The sequence below is a fragment of the Colobus angolensis genome, unplaced genomic scaffold (assembly GCF_000951035.1).
Source record: "Colobus angolensis palliatus isolate OR3802 unplaced genomic scaffold, Cang.pa_1.0 Scaffold100, whole genome shotgun sequence".
Classification (NCBI taxonomy): domain Eukaryota; kingdom Metazoa; phylum Chordata; class Mammalia; order Primates; family Cercopithecidae; genus Colobus; species Colobus angolensis.
In genome coordinates, this window is record NW_012110920.1 from 9,414,531 (window position 1) to 9,431,679 (window position 17,149).

The 17,149-nt window shown below is 40.5% G+C and overlaps 2 protein-coding genes across 4 annotated transcripts in view; one reads left to right on the forward strand and one right to left on the reverse strand.

Moving 5' to 3' along the window:
* The window catches only part of PPP2R5A (protein phosphatase 2, regulatory subunit B', alpha), a 74,498-nt gene extending 63,358 nt beyond the window's left edge, over positions 1-11,140 (forward strand). The window contains 5 exon segments of the mRNA XM_011938537.1: positions 6,216-6,266; positions 6,536-6,655; positions 6,743-6,870; positions 8,003-8,104; positions 9,924-11,140. Of these exon segments, the coding sequence (XP_011793927.1) occupies positions 6,216-6,266; positions 6,536-6,655; positions 6,743-6,870; positions 8,003-8,104; positions 9,924-10,056 (534 nt within the window). The 3' untranslated portion in view covers positions 10,057-11,140.
* A 2,566-nt stretch (positions 11,141-13,706) lies between these two features.
* Positions 13,707-17,149, reverse strand: part of TMEM206 (transmembrane protein 206) — a 45,795-nt gene continuing 42,352 nt past the window's right edge. For all 3 annotated transcript variants that reach the window (XM_011938550.1, XM_011938559.1, XM_011938545.1), the window contains one exon: positions 13,707-14,606. In XM_011938550.1, coding sequence (XP_011793940.1) covers positions 14,445-14,606 — 162 coding nt within the window. In that variant the 3' untranslated portion in view covers positions 13,707-14,444. The remainder of the gene's footprint in view (positions 14,607-17,149) is intronic.

The following is a 17,149-nucleotide window of genomic DNA, read 5'->3' on the forward strand; positions in this document are numbered from 1 at the left end:
GCGAGCCACCGCGCCTGGCCAGCTGTAAACAGTTTTTAAAGACAATTCAGGAGAATTAGAAACCATATATTTACAAATGAAACCACATAAACCTCTGAACTTGATTAAAACTTGGCTGGGTGTGCAGTGGCTCACAACTGTAATCCCAGCACTTTGGAAGGCTGAGGCAGGCAGATAACTTGAGACCAGGAGTTTGAGACCAGCCTGGCCAACATGGTGAAACCTTGTCTCTAGTTAAAATACAAAAATTAGCTGGGCATGGTGGCACGGGCCTACAGTCCCAGCTACTCAGATAGTGAGGGCACAAGAATTGCTTGAATCCAGGAGGCGTAGGTTGCAATGATCTGAGCTCATACCAGTGTGCTCCAGCCTGGGCATCAGAGTGAGACTCTGTCTTAAAAAAAAAAAAAAGAAAAAAGTAAAACCTTAATACAAATCCATGATAACTCCCATTAGAATTGAGAAAAAGAAAACCCATAATAACACATATTGAAAAGTCATGGTTCATGCTTGGTAAATAGTATACAAATAAAATTTTAATTAATTTGGGGTGGATAAGGAAGACAGATGATTTATTTTTAAAGAATGGAAGATAGAGGCTGGGCACAGTGGTTCACGCCTGTAATCCCAACACTTTGGAAGGCTGAGGTGGGAGGATCACTTGAGGTCAGGAGTTCAAAATCAGCCTGACCAACACGGTGAAACCCCATTTCTACTTAAAAAAAAAAAAAAAAAAAACCGGGGGGGTGGTGTGTGCCTGTAATCCCAGCTACTAGGGAGGCTGAGACACAGGAAAATCACTTGAACCCTGGAGGCGGAGGTTGCAGTGAGCCAAGATTGCACCAAAAAAAAAAAAAAAACACAACAAAAGCACTTGACGATTAGGGCAAGGGATGATAGCCAGTTATTCAGCTTTTATCTGGCTTGGCTGAGCTGGGTTAATGAAAATAGGAGCAGGATGAGGAGAGAGAGTAAGATAAATACCCAGGTTAAGAAAGGAAAATATTTTCCAACTCATAAAGATCTCTCGATACAGAGATCTTGCAGTTTCTAACATAGGCCATTCCAGTGCCATATTACTTGGGTTTGAGCCTTAATACTAATTTTCTGGAAAGTAAGCATTCCTATCAAAGCTTTCTACAAGTTATAACTAGCTCAGAGCTTTTGTTCGTTTAGTACTCAAGCCTGTAATCCCAGCACTTTGGGAGGCTGAGGCAGGCGGATCACCTGAGATCAGGAGTTCAAGACCAGCCTGGCCAACATGATGAAACTCCGTCCCTACTGAAAATACAAAAATTAGCTGGGCATAGTGGCGGGCACCTGTAATCCCAGCTACTTGGGAGACTGAGGCAGAATTGCTTGAGGCAGGAGAATGGCTTGAACCCAGGAGGCGGAGGTTGCACTGAGCGGAGATCACAGCACTACACTCCAGCCTGGGCAAGAGTGAGACTCCATCTCAAAAAAAAAAAAAGTACAGGGTGAAAGAAGTAACTAAATATTCATTACAGCTAAGTTTCCGTGAAGAGGAAAAAAATGAAGAGTCGGCATGACTTTCAAAACGTCCATTTTTTTGGCAGTGTAAACCTTTCCTTCCATGCAAAGCTGCGTTTTTATAAAACAAGCAAAACAAAACAAAACACCTTTCTTACTCCAAGAAAATCTAACTTGAGCCCCAAAATAATTTTTTTTTCTTTTTCTTTTCTTTTTTTTTTGAGACAGAGACTCACTCTGTTGCCCAGGCTGGAGTGCAGTCAGTGGCACAATCTCGGCTCACTGCAACCTCCACCTCCCAGATTCAAGCAGTCTCGTGCCTCAGCCTCCCGAGTAGCTGGGATAACAGGCGCGCAATACCACGCCCGGCTAGTTGGGTTTTTTTTGTATTTTTAGTAGAGACGGGGTTTCATCATGTTGCCCAGGCTGGTCTCGAACTCCTGAAATCAGGCAATCTGCCTGCCTCAGCCTTCCAGAGTGCTAGGATTATAGTTATAAGCCACTGCACCTGGCCCACATTGACATCTTTTTGGGGGCCACTAGTCAACCTACTGTTCATTATTCAGTACTGCCCGACATTGAAATTTGTGTATGATGAGGGTAAGGAACTGCATTTGGGTTTTTTGTTTGTGTTTTGGGTTTTTTTTTTTTTTTTTTTTGAGACAGGAGCTTACTGCATCACCCAGGATGGAGTGCAGTAGTATGATTGTGGTTCACAGCAGCCCTGACCTCCTAGGCTTAGGTGAGCTTCCTGCCTTAGCCTCCCAAGTAGCTGGGACTAGAGGCATGTGCTACCACACCCAGCTATTTTTTTTGTATTTTTGGTAGAGATGAGATGGGGTTTCACCATGATGCCCAGGCTGGTATCGATCTTGGGATCGATGCTGGGATTACAGGCCTGAACCACCACGCCTGGCCTGCATTCATTTTCAATTACGCATATCAAATGATCACAAAATTTATTGGCTTAAAATAGCAAGCATTTATGGCCTTGATCAAAGCTGTAGCTGCTTCCACGTAGCTGCTCTGGTCAAAAAGAAGCCGAGAGTGACAGTTTTCCTTGATGGTCACAGTTCTGTTTGCTGTAACTGATCTGCAACTTTTTGGGAAAATATAGTTCCATTGGGAGGAAAAATAACAAGCATTTGTTGCCTTAGTTGCTGTGAATCAAGAATCTGGTCATGGCTTAGGTGGGCTCTCTGCTTCAGGGTGTCTTACAAAGCTTCAGTTGGAGTGTTGGCCAGAAATTGGGTCTCATATAAAGTGTCAGATGGGGAAGGATCTGCTTCTAAGTTCCCATGTATGTTGGCAGAATTCAGTTTGTCATGTTATGTTGGACTGAGAGCCTCAGATCCTGGCTGGCTGTTGGCTAGAGCCCGCCCTCAGATCCTTGTCACCCAGGTTTCTCCAGCGTGGCACCTTACTTCATCAAAGCCAAGACAGCAAGAGTCTACTAGTAAGACAGAAGTCACAGTCTTTTGTCACTTACTCATGAAGTGACATTCGGATGGTTAGAAGCAAGTCACACTAGACAGCTCACACTTAAGGAGAGGGGATTACACAAAGTTGTGAGGACAGGAAACAAGCTTATGAGGTCATCATAGAAGTCTGCCAACCAAAGGAGCCTGTTACATTTTTCGTTTTTAAATAGTGAGCTACCTGTCCCAGGACCACCACTGTTTCCCATGGAACTGAAAGGCCACCTTTGTCATATATTAAAACTCATATATACATGAGTATGTCTAGATACTCATATATATCTTTTCTCTCCATTTATTTGCCAATATCATCTTGTTTTAGTTGCTGATATCCATAATATAGGTTCTGTTCTATTAACTCCCCCCACCAAAAAAAAATTGTCATTTGCTTATATTTATGCATTTTAGAATGAATGTTTGTAGTTCCAAAAAATAATTCAGGCCGGGCGCGGTGGCTCAAGCCTGTAATCCCAGCACTGTGGGAGGCCGAGACGGGCGGATCACGAGGTCAGGAGATCGAGACCATCCTGGCTAACACAGTGAAACCCCGTCTCTACTAAAAAAAATACAAAAAACTAGCCGGGCGTAGTGGCGGGCGCCTGTAGTCCCAGCTACTCGGGAGGCTGAGGCAGGAGAATGGCGTAAACCCGGGAGGCGGAGCTTGCAGTGAGCTGAGATCTGGCCACCGCACTCCAGCCTGGGCGACAGAGTGAGACTCCGTCTCAAAAAATAAAAATAAAATAAAATAATTCAATTGGCATTTGATTATAATTATATTAAATTTACTTATAAATCAAGTACAGGAAAAATAATATCTGCACAATATTGAACCACCTCACTTATTTACAGTCATGTGCTGTATAATGATGTTTCGTGTAATAACAGGCTACATATAAAATGGCAGTCCAAGACAGGCATGGTGACTCAGGAATGTATTCCCAGCTACTTGGGAGGCTGAGGTAGGCAGATCTCTTGAGCCTAGGGGGTTGCCGTGAACTGTGATCATACCAGTGCACTCCAGCCTGGCCGACACTGCAAGACTGGACTGTCTCCTAAAAAAGAAAAATGGAACTGGGCATGGTTGCTCATGCCTGTAATCCCAGCACTTTGGGAGGCCAAGGTAGGAGGATTGGTTGAAGCCAGGACTTTAAGACCGCCTGGGCAACAGAGCAAGACCTCGTCTCTACAAAAAGTAAAAAATTAAAATTAGCCAGGTGCGGTGGCATACACCCGCAGTCCCAGCTACTTGGGAGGCTGAGGCAGGAGGATCACTTAAGCCTAGGAGTTCAAGGTTACAGTGAGCTCTGATCATGTCAGTGCACTGCAGTCTAGGCAACAGAGTGAGGCCTCATCAAAAAGAGAAATGTTGAGAGAGAGAGAGAGATGGTGATTCCAAAAGAAAGAGAAAGAAAAATGGTGATCCCATAAGATTATAATGCTATATTTTAACTGTACCTTTTGTGTTTAGATACACAAATACTGTTGTTACAACTGCCTACAGTGCCTACAGTATTCAGTACAAGAACATCCTGTACAGGTTTGTAGTCTAGGAGCAAAAGGCTACACCCTACAGTCTAGGTGTGTAGTAGGCCATGCCATCTAGGTGTAAGTACACACTATGATGTTTAAATGATGAAATCGCCTAACGACACATTTCTTAGAACGTATCCCCATCATTAAATGACATGTAACTGTATTTGTAATCTTCTATGATCTTCAGTAAAGTTTTATACTTTTCTCCATATGTCTTAAATATTTCTTGCAAATTTATTCTTTATGTACATTATAGTTCTTATGAAAAGTACCTTTTTTATTATTCATCTGATTTTTACTGATGTTTTATAAAGGTATTGATTTTTATATACATATTTTTTAATGTGGCCACATACTGAATTTTCCTACTCTAGTAACTTGCAGGTTTTTTTTTTTTTTTTTTTTTTTTAAGTTTTAGGGGATATATATGTTTACACAAGTAATTGTAATTCTGGTATTCTTTTCCAACATTATTCATCACATTGTTATCTTACTGAATTATCTCCAAAACAGTATTCTGCTCAATTTTAATTTGAATTAGTGTTCCACATTACTGGACCAGACTATAAAGTAACCTAAAAAGCTGTCACAGATCTATTTCCACAAAACCACCAGGCCTGTAGATGGTTTTACAGCCTGTCTCTAATAAATCATTGTGTAGAATGATTACTGGTGGTTTCTGAAAAATTCATTTAGTTCTAGCTTACTAATTTTTTTATCAGAATATATAGTCAATTAAAAATGTCAAATGACTTGAAAATCTTTTAAAATGATCTGTTTTTTATTTCCCCCTTTAACCTATGAATTGAACCATCCTGGCATTTCTGGAATGAGTTATAATTAGGCATATAGCATTCTTCTATTGTGATTCAGTTTAATGCAAATGTTTTCAACTATGTTTATTTAAATAAATAGTCTCCATTTTGGGAGGCCGAGGTTGGTGGATCACAAGGTCAGGAGTTTAAGACCAGCCTGGCCAAGATGTTGAAACCTGTCTTTACTAAAAATACAAAAATTAGCCAGGCGTGGTGGCAGGCGCCTATAATGCCAGCTACTCGAGAAGCTGAGGCAGAGAATTGCTTGAACCCAGGAGGCCGGGGTTGCAGTGAGCCAAGATCACACCACTGCACTCCAGCCTGGGTGACAGAGTAAGACTCCATCTCAAAATAAATAAATAAATAAAAATAGTCTCTTTTGTTTCATTATATTCTGGTTATAAAGATTATACTAGCCATGAAATAGACTGGGAAGCTGTCCGGCTCTTTTTTGTGCTTCATAATGGTTTAAATAACAGGAATCATCTGTTCCTTAAGGTTTCTCCCTAAAATAACCTCCCTGTCTTACCCCACCAACTTGTATTTTCCTTTTTCTTAGAAGTAGCACATACTATTAAATTGTTTTATTTATGTGTTTAATTGATCACTTGCATTGGTCTTGCTCCATTAGAATGTAAGCTCTATGAAAACCAGAGACCTCATCTATCTCTGTGTCCCTAGCATCTAGAACGGTATCTGGTACATAGTAGGTACTCAGTAAATATTTGTTGAATTAATAAAATTCTAAAGCTGAGCAGAAGGTCTGCTTATACACTTATATATTAAGCAATATTGATTTACTTCAGAATGAGTGTTGATATAATCATAGCTATGGAAAATACCCTGGGATTAACTAGCTTCATTGTTAAATTCATGCTAAACTTTTTCTTTTTCGCAGGTGATCAGAGGACTGCTGAAATTTTGGCCAAAAACCTGCAGTCAGAAAGAGGTGGGTTTTGTTCACTAAATGTAGTGCATTTTACTAGAACTTGTCAATCCCAGGGCTGTGCTTCTTTGGGCTGGCTGTATTGCTGTTGCTAACGAGCGGGAGATGTACACAGACTTGGTAGAAGACCCGTGCTATAATAAACTCTGTGCCATCCAGACATTTTTTTTGCCCATTGTATACTATGCAGATTAACCTTCTCATTTGTATGGTTTCTATATTAGTTTCACATAATTTATCATATTTCTTAAAATAAAATTTTTTTAACCTAGGTGATGTTTTTAGGAGAAATTGAAGAAATCTTAGATGTCATTGAACCAACACAGTTCAAAAAAATTGAAGAGCCACTTTTCAAGCAGATATCCAAGTGTGTATCCAGTTCTCATTTTCAGGTATGATGTTTTCAGTGAAGCCCTTACTTTACACTAGTATTTCTTTCCTATTTTAGTTTTGACATTTCTCTAAATGTCTTTTTTTAGGTTGCAGAAAGGGCATTGTACTTCTGGAATAATGAATATATTCTTAGTTTGATTGAGGAGAACATTGATAAAATTCTGCCAATTATGTTTGCCAGTTTGTACAAAATTTCCAAAGAACACTGGAATCCGTAAGTATCTTTCATATAGGTCATATTTTTATTTTTACTTTTATTTTTTTAAACCTTTTTGTCATTGATTTCCTAACTCATACCTGAACCCTATTACAGATTTGGAAGTTACTCCAAGGTTAACATCAGCTGTATTCTGTTTTGTATTTTATATACATATACTTTTATCAAGTTATAAATGTGTGTGTATGTTCTTCAATATGTGGTCTTAATGTCAATTTATTTTTTAACTTTTTTTAGAGATAGTCTTGCTCTGTTGCCCAGGCCGGAGTGCAATGGTGCGATCATAGCTCACCATAGCCTCAAACTCCTGGGTTCACGCAATCCTCCTGCCTCAGCCTCCCGAGTAGCTAGGACCACAGGTGTACACCCCACCATACCCAGCCAATTTTTATTTTTATTTTTTTGGACACTTGAGGTCTCACTATATTGCCAGGCTGGACTGAAACTCGTGATCTCAAGTGATCATCTCACCTTGGCCTCCCAAAGTGCTGAGATTATAGGCATGAACCACTGTGCCCAGCCTTCATGTCAATTTAAAATTGCAAATCTCCCTGGAGAGTGGACTATCTGGTATACCATTCTACACCAGAGTGTGGTGAAACCCTGTTGGAGAGACCAACTGAACATTTGCAGAGGATGCACAAACTACTTCGTTAATGCAGAGTTGTGCTGGTCTGCTCCCAGTGTATAGTCTCATCTCTATAAATGGCACTGTCCTAGGGGAAAGCCGAAGTGCTAAGGGTAATATATTCTAACTTCTTTAACATCCTTATCTGGCTTTCTACTTTTCTTATAAGTTTTGGTAATTGGATCTTTTTCATCTTCTTTTAATGTTGTTCCTCAGGATTTCAGACATGAGACTGTAAAGCAGAAATGAAGATAACTATAGTGAACATTTTTAACTACAGTTTAAGCATGATAAAGTGGAAAAGATTTTTCTTAGACTGTCTCTACCACCACTTGCTGTATGACCTTGAGCATATTACAAACCTCTTGAGCCTCAGTTTTATCATCTCTAAAATGGATTAAATGAATCAGCCAACCTTTAAACCATTTTAGAGACCATAGTGTTAACATTTCCTCTCTGTTAGCAGTATCATAACTCAGGACTGGCTCATTTTCATTTCAGGACCATTGTAGCACTGGTATACAATGTGCTGAAAACCCTAATGGAAATGAATGGCAAGCTTTTCGATGACCTTACTAGCTCATACAAAGCTGAAAGACAGAGGTATTTGATATTTTGAATTACAAAATTTCTCTACATTTTATGTTAGTTGAATGCCATTCAGTTCAGGAAGGTATCTGCTCTCAGTTCAGATTCTGATATTTAAGAAGTTAATTACCTTATAGTAAAAATTACAATGTGAAAGTCTCTTAACACATAAGTCATTTCCAGATAAACTAGCCCCAGTATTTTTACAAATTTGTTAAAGCAGAAAAAGCAGTAACATCTATTTTTGAGGGTAGTTACATAATTTACTTCCTCTAATAGTTAGATTATGATTTTAATGTGATCATAAATCCTGTTTATCTCATTCTGAGCCTTAGATTTCCTCAGTCTGTTAGCATCTGCATATGAAATATAATTTATGCTGAATTTTAAATATCAATTTGTACAATTTGATTTTTTATCCAAGCATTTACGGAAATCTTTTTTGTCCACGTGGGCTTCCAGAGTGAGCTTTACTTTTCAAGTGTTCTTTGTTAGCAGTAAGTAATTCTTAAGCTGTGGATTATCAGAAGGCGGTATTTTAAAGTCAGCATAGTTCTCCTTTGGGAAGAGGGAAGTCACATAATGATATGGCTTAGGGTACTATTAATATGTTGTTCCTTGCAATAATACATATTTTAGAGTATAAATGTTAGCATATATCAGCCTTTAGGAACATGGCTTAATGATTACCTCTTTTTGAGGATTTCATAAATTACTATAAGATAATCTTTCAAAAATTACTTTCTTCTCATATGTTTATTTCAAACTCAAGAAGCGCTTTCTTAAACTTAAGTGGTTAGTACCAGTGTACCTGAGCCCACCCATCATTTGAGGATAATAGTTACCATTTACTTCTAGTAAGCATATTACCTGTTCTGTTTAGAAAAGCTCATCTATTTTGACAAGTTCCTAGTTATGGTTATCTTAAAGTAGAAAATGGATAGCCTTTCTTCAAAGCCATCTAGCCCATTAATAACTAACTCGATGCATTATTTCCTTTAAATAGCAGCATTCAGGCAGGAATAGAAATTAAGTACATGTTTTGAGCCTCAGGAAGCAATGGGAAGAAAAATAAGATGACTAGGATCATAGGAAACTTGTATTTGAAAAATACATATTTCACATGACTAAGAATATAATCATTATTTCTTATCTGCATAAATCAGCAAATCCTTTAAAAGGATTTGTCCGTTTAACTCATAACTGCAGAATTATAAGCCTATGTTTTACATGTTCGTGTAGCCTTTCAGAATAGACTGCTCCAAGTTATTCGGAAATGTTTTCCTTAGAACTGAAATTAAGTAGTTGAAACGACGTACGAAATATTTTGACTTTCATTTTGTTTTAGAGAGAGATTACTGAAACTAAAATTTTCATGTGACATGTAAAAGATAGGACATAGTAAGATACAAACTGGTTAGTGGCTGGAGATGTGGCTTCTGCCTGGTGTGAAAGAAGTGCTTCCTACTGACCTAGCGGCCAGCCCCTTTAGCCTTTGTAATAGTGATTGGACCTACAACTGCGAGATGTCAACATGAGAAAATTAACGTGTAAGTACCCTGTTGACTATAAAGCACAGTGTTGTAGTGATAATGTGTAGGGGACAGAAAGCAAGTAGTAATGTCTAGCTGGTACAGAAGATGCACAGACTCAGTACATTTAGGAGAGTGACAAGAAGAAATTAGGTGCTCCAGGTAAGTGGACTCCAAAGCTTTAGCAGACAGATTTAAGTGAAATGTGGGTGAGTAATGTGTTCTCCAGTAAGCTGTCAAACAGCACCTCTCTTTGGGTTCTGAAATAATTTCTGATTACAAAACTTTTGGTTTATCTACAGAGAGAAAAAGAAGGAATTGGAACGTGAAGAATTATGGAAAAAATTAGAGGAACTAAAGCTAAAGAAAGCTCTAGAAAAACAGAATAGTGCTTACAACATGCACAGTATTCTCAGCAATACAAGTGCCGAATAAAAAAAAGCCTCCCACCTCTGCCGGATAGGCACAGTTTTGTATGCTTTTTTGAAATATGTAAAAATTACAAAACAAACCTCATCAGTATAATATAATTAAAAGGCCAATTTTTTCTGGCAACTGTAAATGGAAAAATATATGGACTAAACGTAGCCCTGTGCTGTATCATGGCCACAGTATATTGTAACCTTTGTCTAATCATTGGATTTATTGTGTCACTTCTGAAGTTTCACAGAAATGAATTTTATCATCTATGATATGAGTGAGATAATTATGGGAGTGGTAAGAATTATGACTTGAATTCTTCTTTGATTGTGTTGCACATAGATATAGTAGTCTGCTCTGTATATTTTTCCCTTTTATAATGTGCTTTTCACACTGCTGCAAACCTTAGTTACATCCTAGGAAAAAGAATACTTCCTAAAATAAAACTAAGGTATCCTTACACTTCTCTTTGTCTCACCCAGAAATATGATGGGGGGAATTACCTGCCCTAACCCCTCCCTCAATAAATATATTACTGTACTCTGGAATTTAGGCAAAACCTTAAATCTCCAGGATTTTAAAGCACAAAATATAAATAAAAGCTGGGAAAGTAAACCAAAATTCTTCAGATTGTTCCTCATGAATATCCCCCTTCCTCTGCAATTCCCCAGAGTGGTAACAGATGGGTAGAGGCAGCTCAGGTAAATTACCCAGCTTGCCTCTCAATTCATTCCTCCTCTTCCTCTCAAAGGCTGAAGGCAGGGCCTTTCCAGTCCTCACGACCTGCCCTTCACCTAGTCCCTCCTGACCCAGGGATGGAGGCTTTGAGTCCCATAGTGTGGTGATACAGAGCACTAGTTGTCACTGCCTGGCTTTATTTAAAGGAAATGCAGTAGGCTTCCTCTGTAGAGCTCTGAAAAGGTTGACTATAGAGGTCTTGTATGTTTTTACTTGGTCAAGTATTTCTCACATCTTTTGTTATCAGAGTACCATTCCAATCTCTTAACTTGCAGTTGTGTGGAAAACTGTTTTGTAATGAAAGATCTTCATTGGGGGATTGAGCAGCATTTAATAAAGTCTATGTTTGTATTTTGCCTTATGTCATCTTTGCTTCTTTTAGCTCTAAGCTTAGGCATACAGGAGAAGCCTGCCCCTCTTTTTACATACATATGTATATTTATAGAAACTTTTAAGACAAATTGTGGGACGAAGTCTAATTTAAAAATAGGAAGATTGTGTGCCAAGGTTGAGTCTTCTAGCCCTTTACCAAAATATGTTTTACAGAACATTTGCATAAAATTCTAAGTTCTAGGATATCCTTCCATCATCTTTCATGTCCTTGTATGTTAAGAGGACAGGTTTAATTTACTTTGAAGCTAGTTTTTCATAATCCATAATAAATAGCATTTTTAGTGAAGAGCAGGGAGCCTGTGGCAGAGTTAGAAATCAGATATTATTGGCTGGGCGCAGCTCGCGCCTGTAATCCTAGCACTTTGGGAGGCCGAGGCAGGCTGATCACCTGCGCCTGAGGTCAGGAGTTCAAGACCAGCCTGGGCAACATGGTGAAACTCTGTCTCTACTAAAAATATAAAAATTATCCATGCATGCTGGCGGGTGCCTGTAATCCCAGCTACTCGGGAGGCTCAGGCAGGAGAATCGCTTGAGTCTGAAATGACCCAAGATGGCGCCACTGCACTCCAGCCTGAGTGACAGAGCAAGATTCTGTCTCATTAAAAAAAAGAAATCAGACATTGTAATAAAGTGTTATCCACTACTGATGTTTACTTCTGGTTTAATATTAAAAACTCTAGTACAGGGTGTGTACACTACTCCCAGGTCATCACGAAGGCACTGTACCAAAAGGAAGAACACCAGAATGCTTCCTTTTACAACAATAGCTCATATTTTATTTTTCTCAAGTAGTAGGTATTGCAGAGTCATCTTGTCATGGCCATCAGATTAAGGTGTTCCTTCCAGATTCTCTACACTCACCCAGGGTCAGCCAGTATTGCTGACAGCTGGGAGACAGCACAGTTAAAAATGATGATCCTACACAAAACAGAAGAAAAAGGCAAGCACCTGCCTTTCCAGAGAGTGAAGGTTATGTCTAAATGTCTTATTCTGTAGAAGGTATATTTCTTTAACTGAAGAGCAACCAGAGTAGATTTTGACAGGTTACAGCTAATAAAAGTTTTTCTCTCTGAAAAGGTAAAATCGTTGACTTCCTAATTATGTGCTTACATGAAAGCACATTTAATAGGTCTCTTGACTATTGTTTTTTGGTTTTTTTTGAGATGGAGTCTTGCTCTGTTGCCCAGACTGGGGTGCAGTGGCATGGTCTCCTTGGTTCAAGTGATTCTCCTGCCTCAGCCTCCCAAGTAGCTGGGATTATAGGCACGCACCACCACGCCCGGCTAATTTTTGCATTTTTAGTAGAGATGGGGTTTCACCATGTTAGGCTGATCTCGAACTCCTGACCTCAGGTGATCCACCTGCCTCAGCCTCCCAAAGTGGTGGGATTACAGGCATGAGCCAGCATGCCCGACCTCAACTTTCTACGATATAGAGAATATAGTATGTTCACTGAAACAAATTTTATTAGATATTTAAGTAATATTAAAGTGACTGGCCGGGCACAGTGGCTGACGCCTGTAATCACAGCACTTTGGGAAGCTGAGGTGGGTGGACTGCTTGAGCTCAGGAGTTTGAGACCAGCTTGGCCAATATGGTGAAACCCTGTCTCTACTAAAAATACAAAAATTAGCCAGGCGAGGTGGCACATGCCTGTAATCCCAGCTACTCGGGAGGCTGAGGCAGGAGAATCACTTGAACCTGGGAGGCAGAGGTTACAATGAGCCGAGATAGCACCACTGCACTCCAGCCTAGGCAACAGAGTGAGACTATCTCCAAAGCAAAAAAAAATAAATAAATAAAAGTGACAGATTGTTAGACATGCTTTAAAAAAATATACCCCCCCTTTTTATCAGTACTGTTAATGTAAGCTTTTATGCCTGGCTTTGCATTTGCCCTGCAATAAAGTAAGATTTTATAAAGAGATCTAGGCTAAAACTTGAATTCTCATGCTTCTGTGGAGCAGAAAAGTGGCAGGGAATATTTCTTTATACAGTTCACTTTTAATCATTCAATCAAAAAACAGTTTCTTCCCATTTAAAATGCCTGTTCATACATTTGAGTTATTCCCTTTGGATTATCGGAAGCCAGATTACAAAATTTAAAACATGCTACCAAGTCCTCTATGAAGCAACAGGCACAGAAATAATTTAAAACTCTGGAAACAATTTTTAGAACCTTAATGTGAAAAATAGATTTTTTTCTTAATGCATACTCATCTCTGTCAAAGGCGACGCTGAAAGCTTTTTGAGAGTCGTACTACTGCGTGTGCCCCTTCCTCAGATGATGGGTAGTTTTGTGGACACAGTAGAGCTAACCCAGCTTACTCGGGGGCATCAGGTCACTCTTCCTGGACACCTGCCATCAGTCACCATGCCTAACAAACCCTTCCCTGGAAGCAGTTAGAACATACCTTGGAGTCAGATCCATCCATCTTGGGAGTCCAGACTCATACTACCTTTTTGTCTTTGGAAGTCACCAAATGAAAATAATTGTGCCCGATGATTGAGCAGATATGCATACTGTCACACTCATTCCTTTTGTATTAACCTTTTATTTACCTGTTAATGAAATCATCAAAATACACTGAGTAGGCACCTAGTATGTACATCTGTTCCTTAGTGCTTTTGAGTGTTAATCTAAACTCATACATCAACAAACATTCTAGCCAGACGAGTAGGTGGCTAGTCAGCCCATTAAGAAACTTAATTACTAGTTTCTAGTAGCTTTAAAGTCTCATTTAACGTTTAACAAATCAAAGAGCATGTCAGAGGCCGGACATCAATGGCAGATGACGCCAAAGTCATAGGGTTTTGCCTCTGTGTACAGTGCATAGGCTCCGAAGCATGACCTGCACATCTTGATAGTCAGGATTTTTGGAAAACGAAAATCACACTCTTTTGTCTACTTTTAAAAAGTGAAAAGTAGAGCCTTCATTACCCTAGTAGAGCTTAACCTAATACAATACAATGAACCAAACACGAAGAAAGGCATCTTCTACAAATCCTATTCAAAAGTCATTGGCCAGCTCTTTAGAAAGTTTATTAATAATTTAAATATTTAAATAACGTGTAGGTTATCCATTAGCTCTCTTAGGCTCTACACGGCCTCTTTTGGGGCGAGGTTAGAAGTTCCAGTTTGACATGCTGTTCCTCTCAGCAAGGCCCCATTTCTTCAAGTGAGTACAGGATTGTTGATAGCTCAGTTTACAAAGTGGAAGTGATGACAACTCCCACTGATGTGAACAGTTCTATAAACAACGCGAGGTGACTTCAGCTTATGTGGCTCGTTGCCTGACCTCTTCTTTTAAGGTATCTCTTTCTAATTTTGATCATCCATTTTATACTCAGTTTGGCAAACTCTGCTGCTTTAAATAATGCCAAGAAGGCGCCACAGAGAAGAGCAATTGTGTTCCAAGGATTGGCAGTGATTATCTGTGAAGCAAACAGAAACAAACAGGATTACTGGTTTGCTTCAGTCTTGATTCTTTTTTTTTTTTTTCTTGAGACGGAGTTTCACTCTTGTAGCCCAGGCTGGAGTGCAGTGGCACGATCTCGGCTCACTGCAAGCTCCGCTTCCCAGGTTCAAGCACTTCTCCTGCCTCGGCCTCCCGAGTAACTGGGACTACAGGCACGTGCCACCACAGCCAACTAATTTTTTGTATTTTTAGTAGAGACGGGGTTTCACTATGTTGGCCTGGATGGTCTCGATCTCTTGACCTTGTGATCTGCCTGCCTCAGCCTCCCAAATAAAATACTTTCAAGCTCAATTTAGCAGGGTGACCTTAGTATGCACTTCAGTGTTCACATGTGAAAATGATGATACCACCACTGTTTATATAAGACTGTTGTGAAGCTGAGTAAAGCATGCCTTGGGTACTGGGCTCCACTTGGCCCATAATAGGTACCTCATACTGAATACAGTAGGTTAAAAAATGTTTTACTACACACTTACCCAACGAGCTGCAAGCCCTTCTCCCCTGTCTTGATGCAATAAGCCTCTGCACATCCCTCTTCAAACAAAGCCTTGCCAGTCCATAATGAATAGTGGTAGTGGGTGATAGCAGAGCAAGCACATCCATATCACAGAATCCCCACCTGGGGTTGGAAGCTTACACATTTGGGTCTCAGCTATGAAACTTTCCTGTAAACCACGATCACATCAGGACATATTGTGATGACCTGAATGCCAATTAATACTAGATTTGGGCCTGGCTCTGGTGGCTGGTGTGTCTTAAATGTTCCTTTAGCAAAGCTGTCCAATTATTCCTCCCCTTTCAAGATCATGAGTCAGAATTTGACATTAGAGGAGGTGGAGCCAGATGGCTAAAGAGAACCCTCCAGCGGTAGTCCTCTGCAGCAACACCAAACTCAGCTATCCATGTAAGAAAGTATCCACACAAGAGCCAAACAATCAGGTGAGATATCACAGTCTCTGGTTTAGTACAATGACAGGAAAAGACACACTGAAGAGAGTAGAAAGGAGGGTCTCACATTGCCTGTACACCCCTCCCCTGACCTTAGGTAGTGCAGCAGAGAGAATCTGTGAGCTTGGGAGAGGGAAGCGAGTCTGGGACTTTGCATTGGAACTTCACAGGGGAACACAGCACCAGGCAGAATTCTGAGGCCCTGATTCCAGGCTAGAGCCCGTGAAAAGAGTATCAGGCCCACCCCGGATCAGAGGGACATCTGCCGCCCCGGTGGGAGGAAACCAAGTCTGGGCCCACTTTACAAGAAGCTACAGTGGCCTCGGGCCCCAAATAATTTCAGTGGCAGCCAGGCCGTAGCAACCACAGCCCTGGTACTGCATTGGGCTGGGGGTCTGGGTTTGGGGTGTGATCGAGCATGACACCAGCTGCCTCAACTCCAGGCAGTGCAACATGGAGGAACACTGCTGCTTGGGCAAAGGAGAGGGAACAGTATGAGGGACTTTGCCTTGGAATCTAGTACCAGTCCTGCCACAGTAAAACACAGCCCCAGAAAGAATCCTGAATCCCCTAATTATAGGCCATTGCTCCCAAATGGTACTTCTAAACCCACCCTGGCCAAAAGGCAATCTGCCACCCTAGCAGGATGGATCCAAACCCCAGCCAGCTTCACCACTGGCTGACTAAAGTGGCCTTAGGCAAATCCCAGTATTGCATTGGTCTAGGAGGGACCCAAAGTGGTGCCAGCTGTGACAGCCATGGAAGTACCTGCCTTACCCCTCCCCAAATCCAGGCAGCTCAGAGCAGAGAGAGACTCCTTCCCCTTGAGAGAAAGACATCAAAGTAAGCAAGGGACTTGGCCTGGGAACCCCCAGGGCATTCTCTCTGATCCTTCCCAAGTACATCAGGGCTGGACATCTAGAAGTCTACAAAATAGTCACAGTGTAACTTGGCTTAGACTGCCCTCTAGTGCTGAAACAGCTGTAGTGACTACATGCTTAGGGAACTCATCATCAGTCACCTTTCAATTTGTAGAAAATCCCCTGAAGATAGATGGGTATAAACAAGGGCAGACTGTGAAGACTGAAATAAACACCTAAGTCTTCAATGGCCATAGACAGACATCCACAAGCACCAGAAAAATTCAGAGAAATACAACCTCATCAAACAGACTAAATAAATAAGATGCCAGTGACCAATCCGGGAGAGACAGAGGTGCGTGACCACTCGGGGAATTCAAAATAGCTGTTCTGAGGAAACTCCAGGAACTTCAATGAAACACAAAGACTCAATTCAGAAATTTACCAGAGAAATTCAAGAGATTAAAATAATTTTTAAAAATTCAAATAGAAATCCTAGAGCTGAAAACAAACTGAAAAATGCATCAGAGTGCCTCAAACACAGAATTGATCAAGCAGAAGAATTAGTGAGCTTAAAGACAAGTTATTTGAAAATACACAAATTTGGCCGGGCGCGGTGGCTCAAGCCTGTAATCCCAGCACTTTGGGAGGCCGAGACGGGCGGATCACGAGGTCAGGAGATCGAGACCAT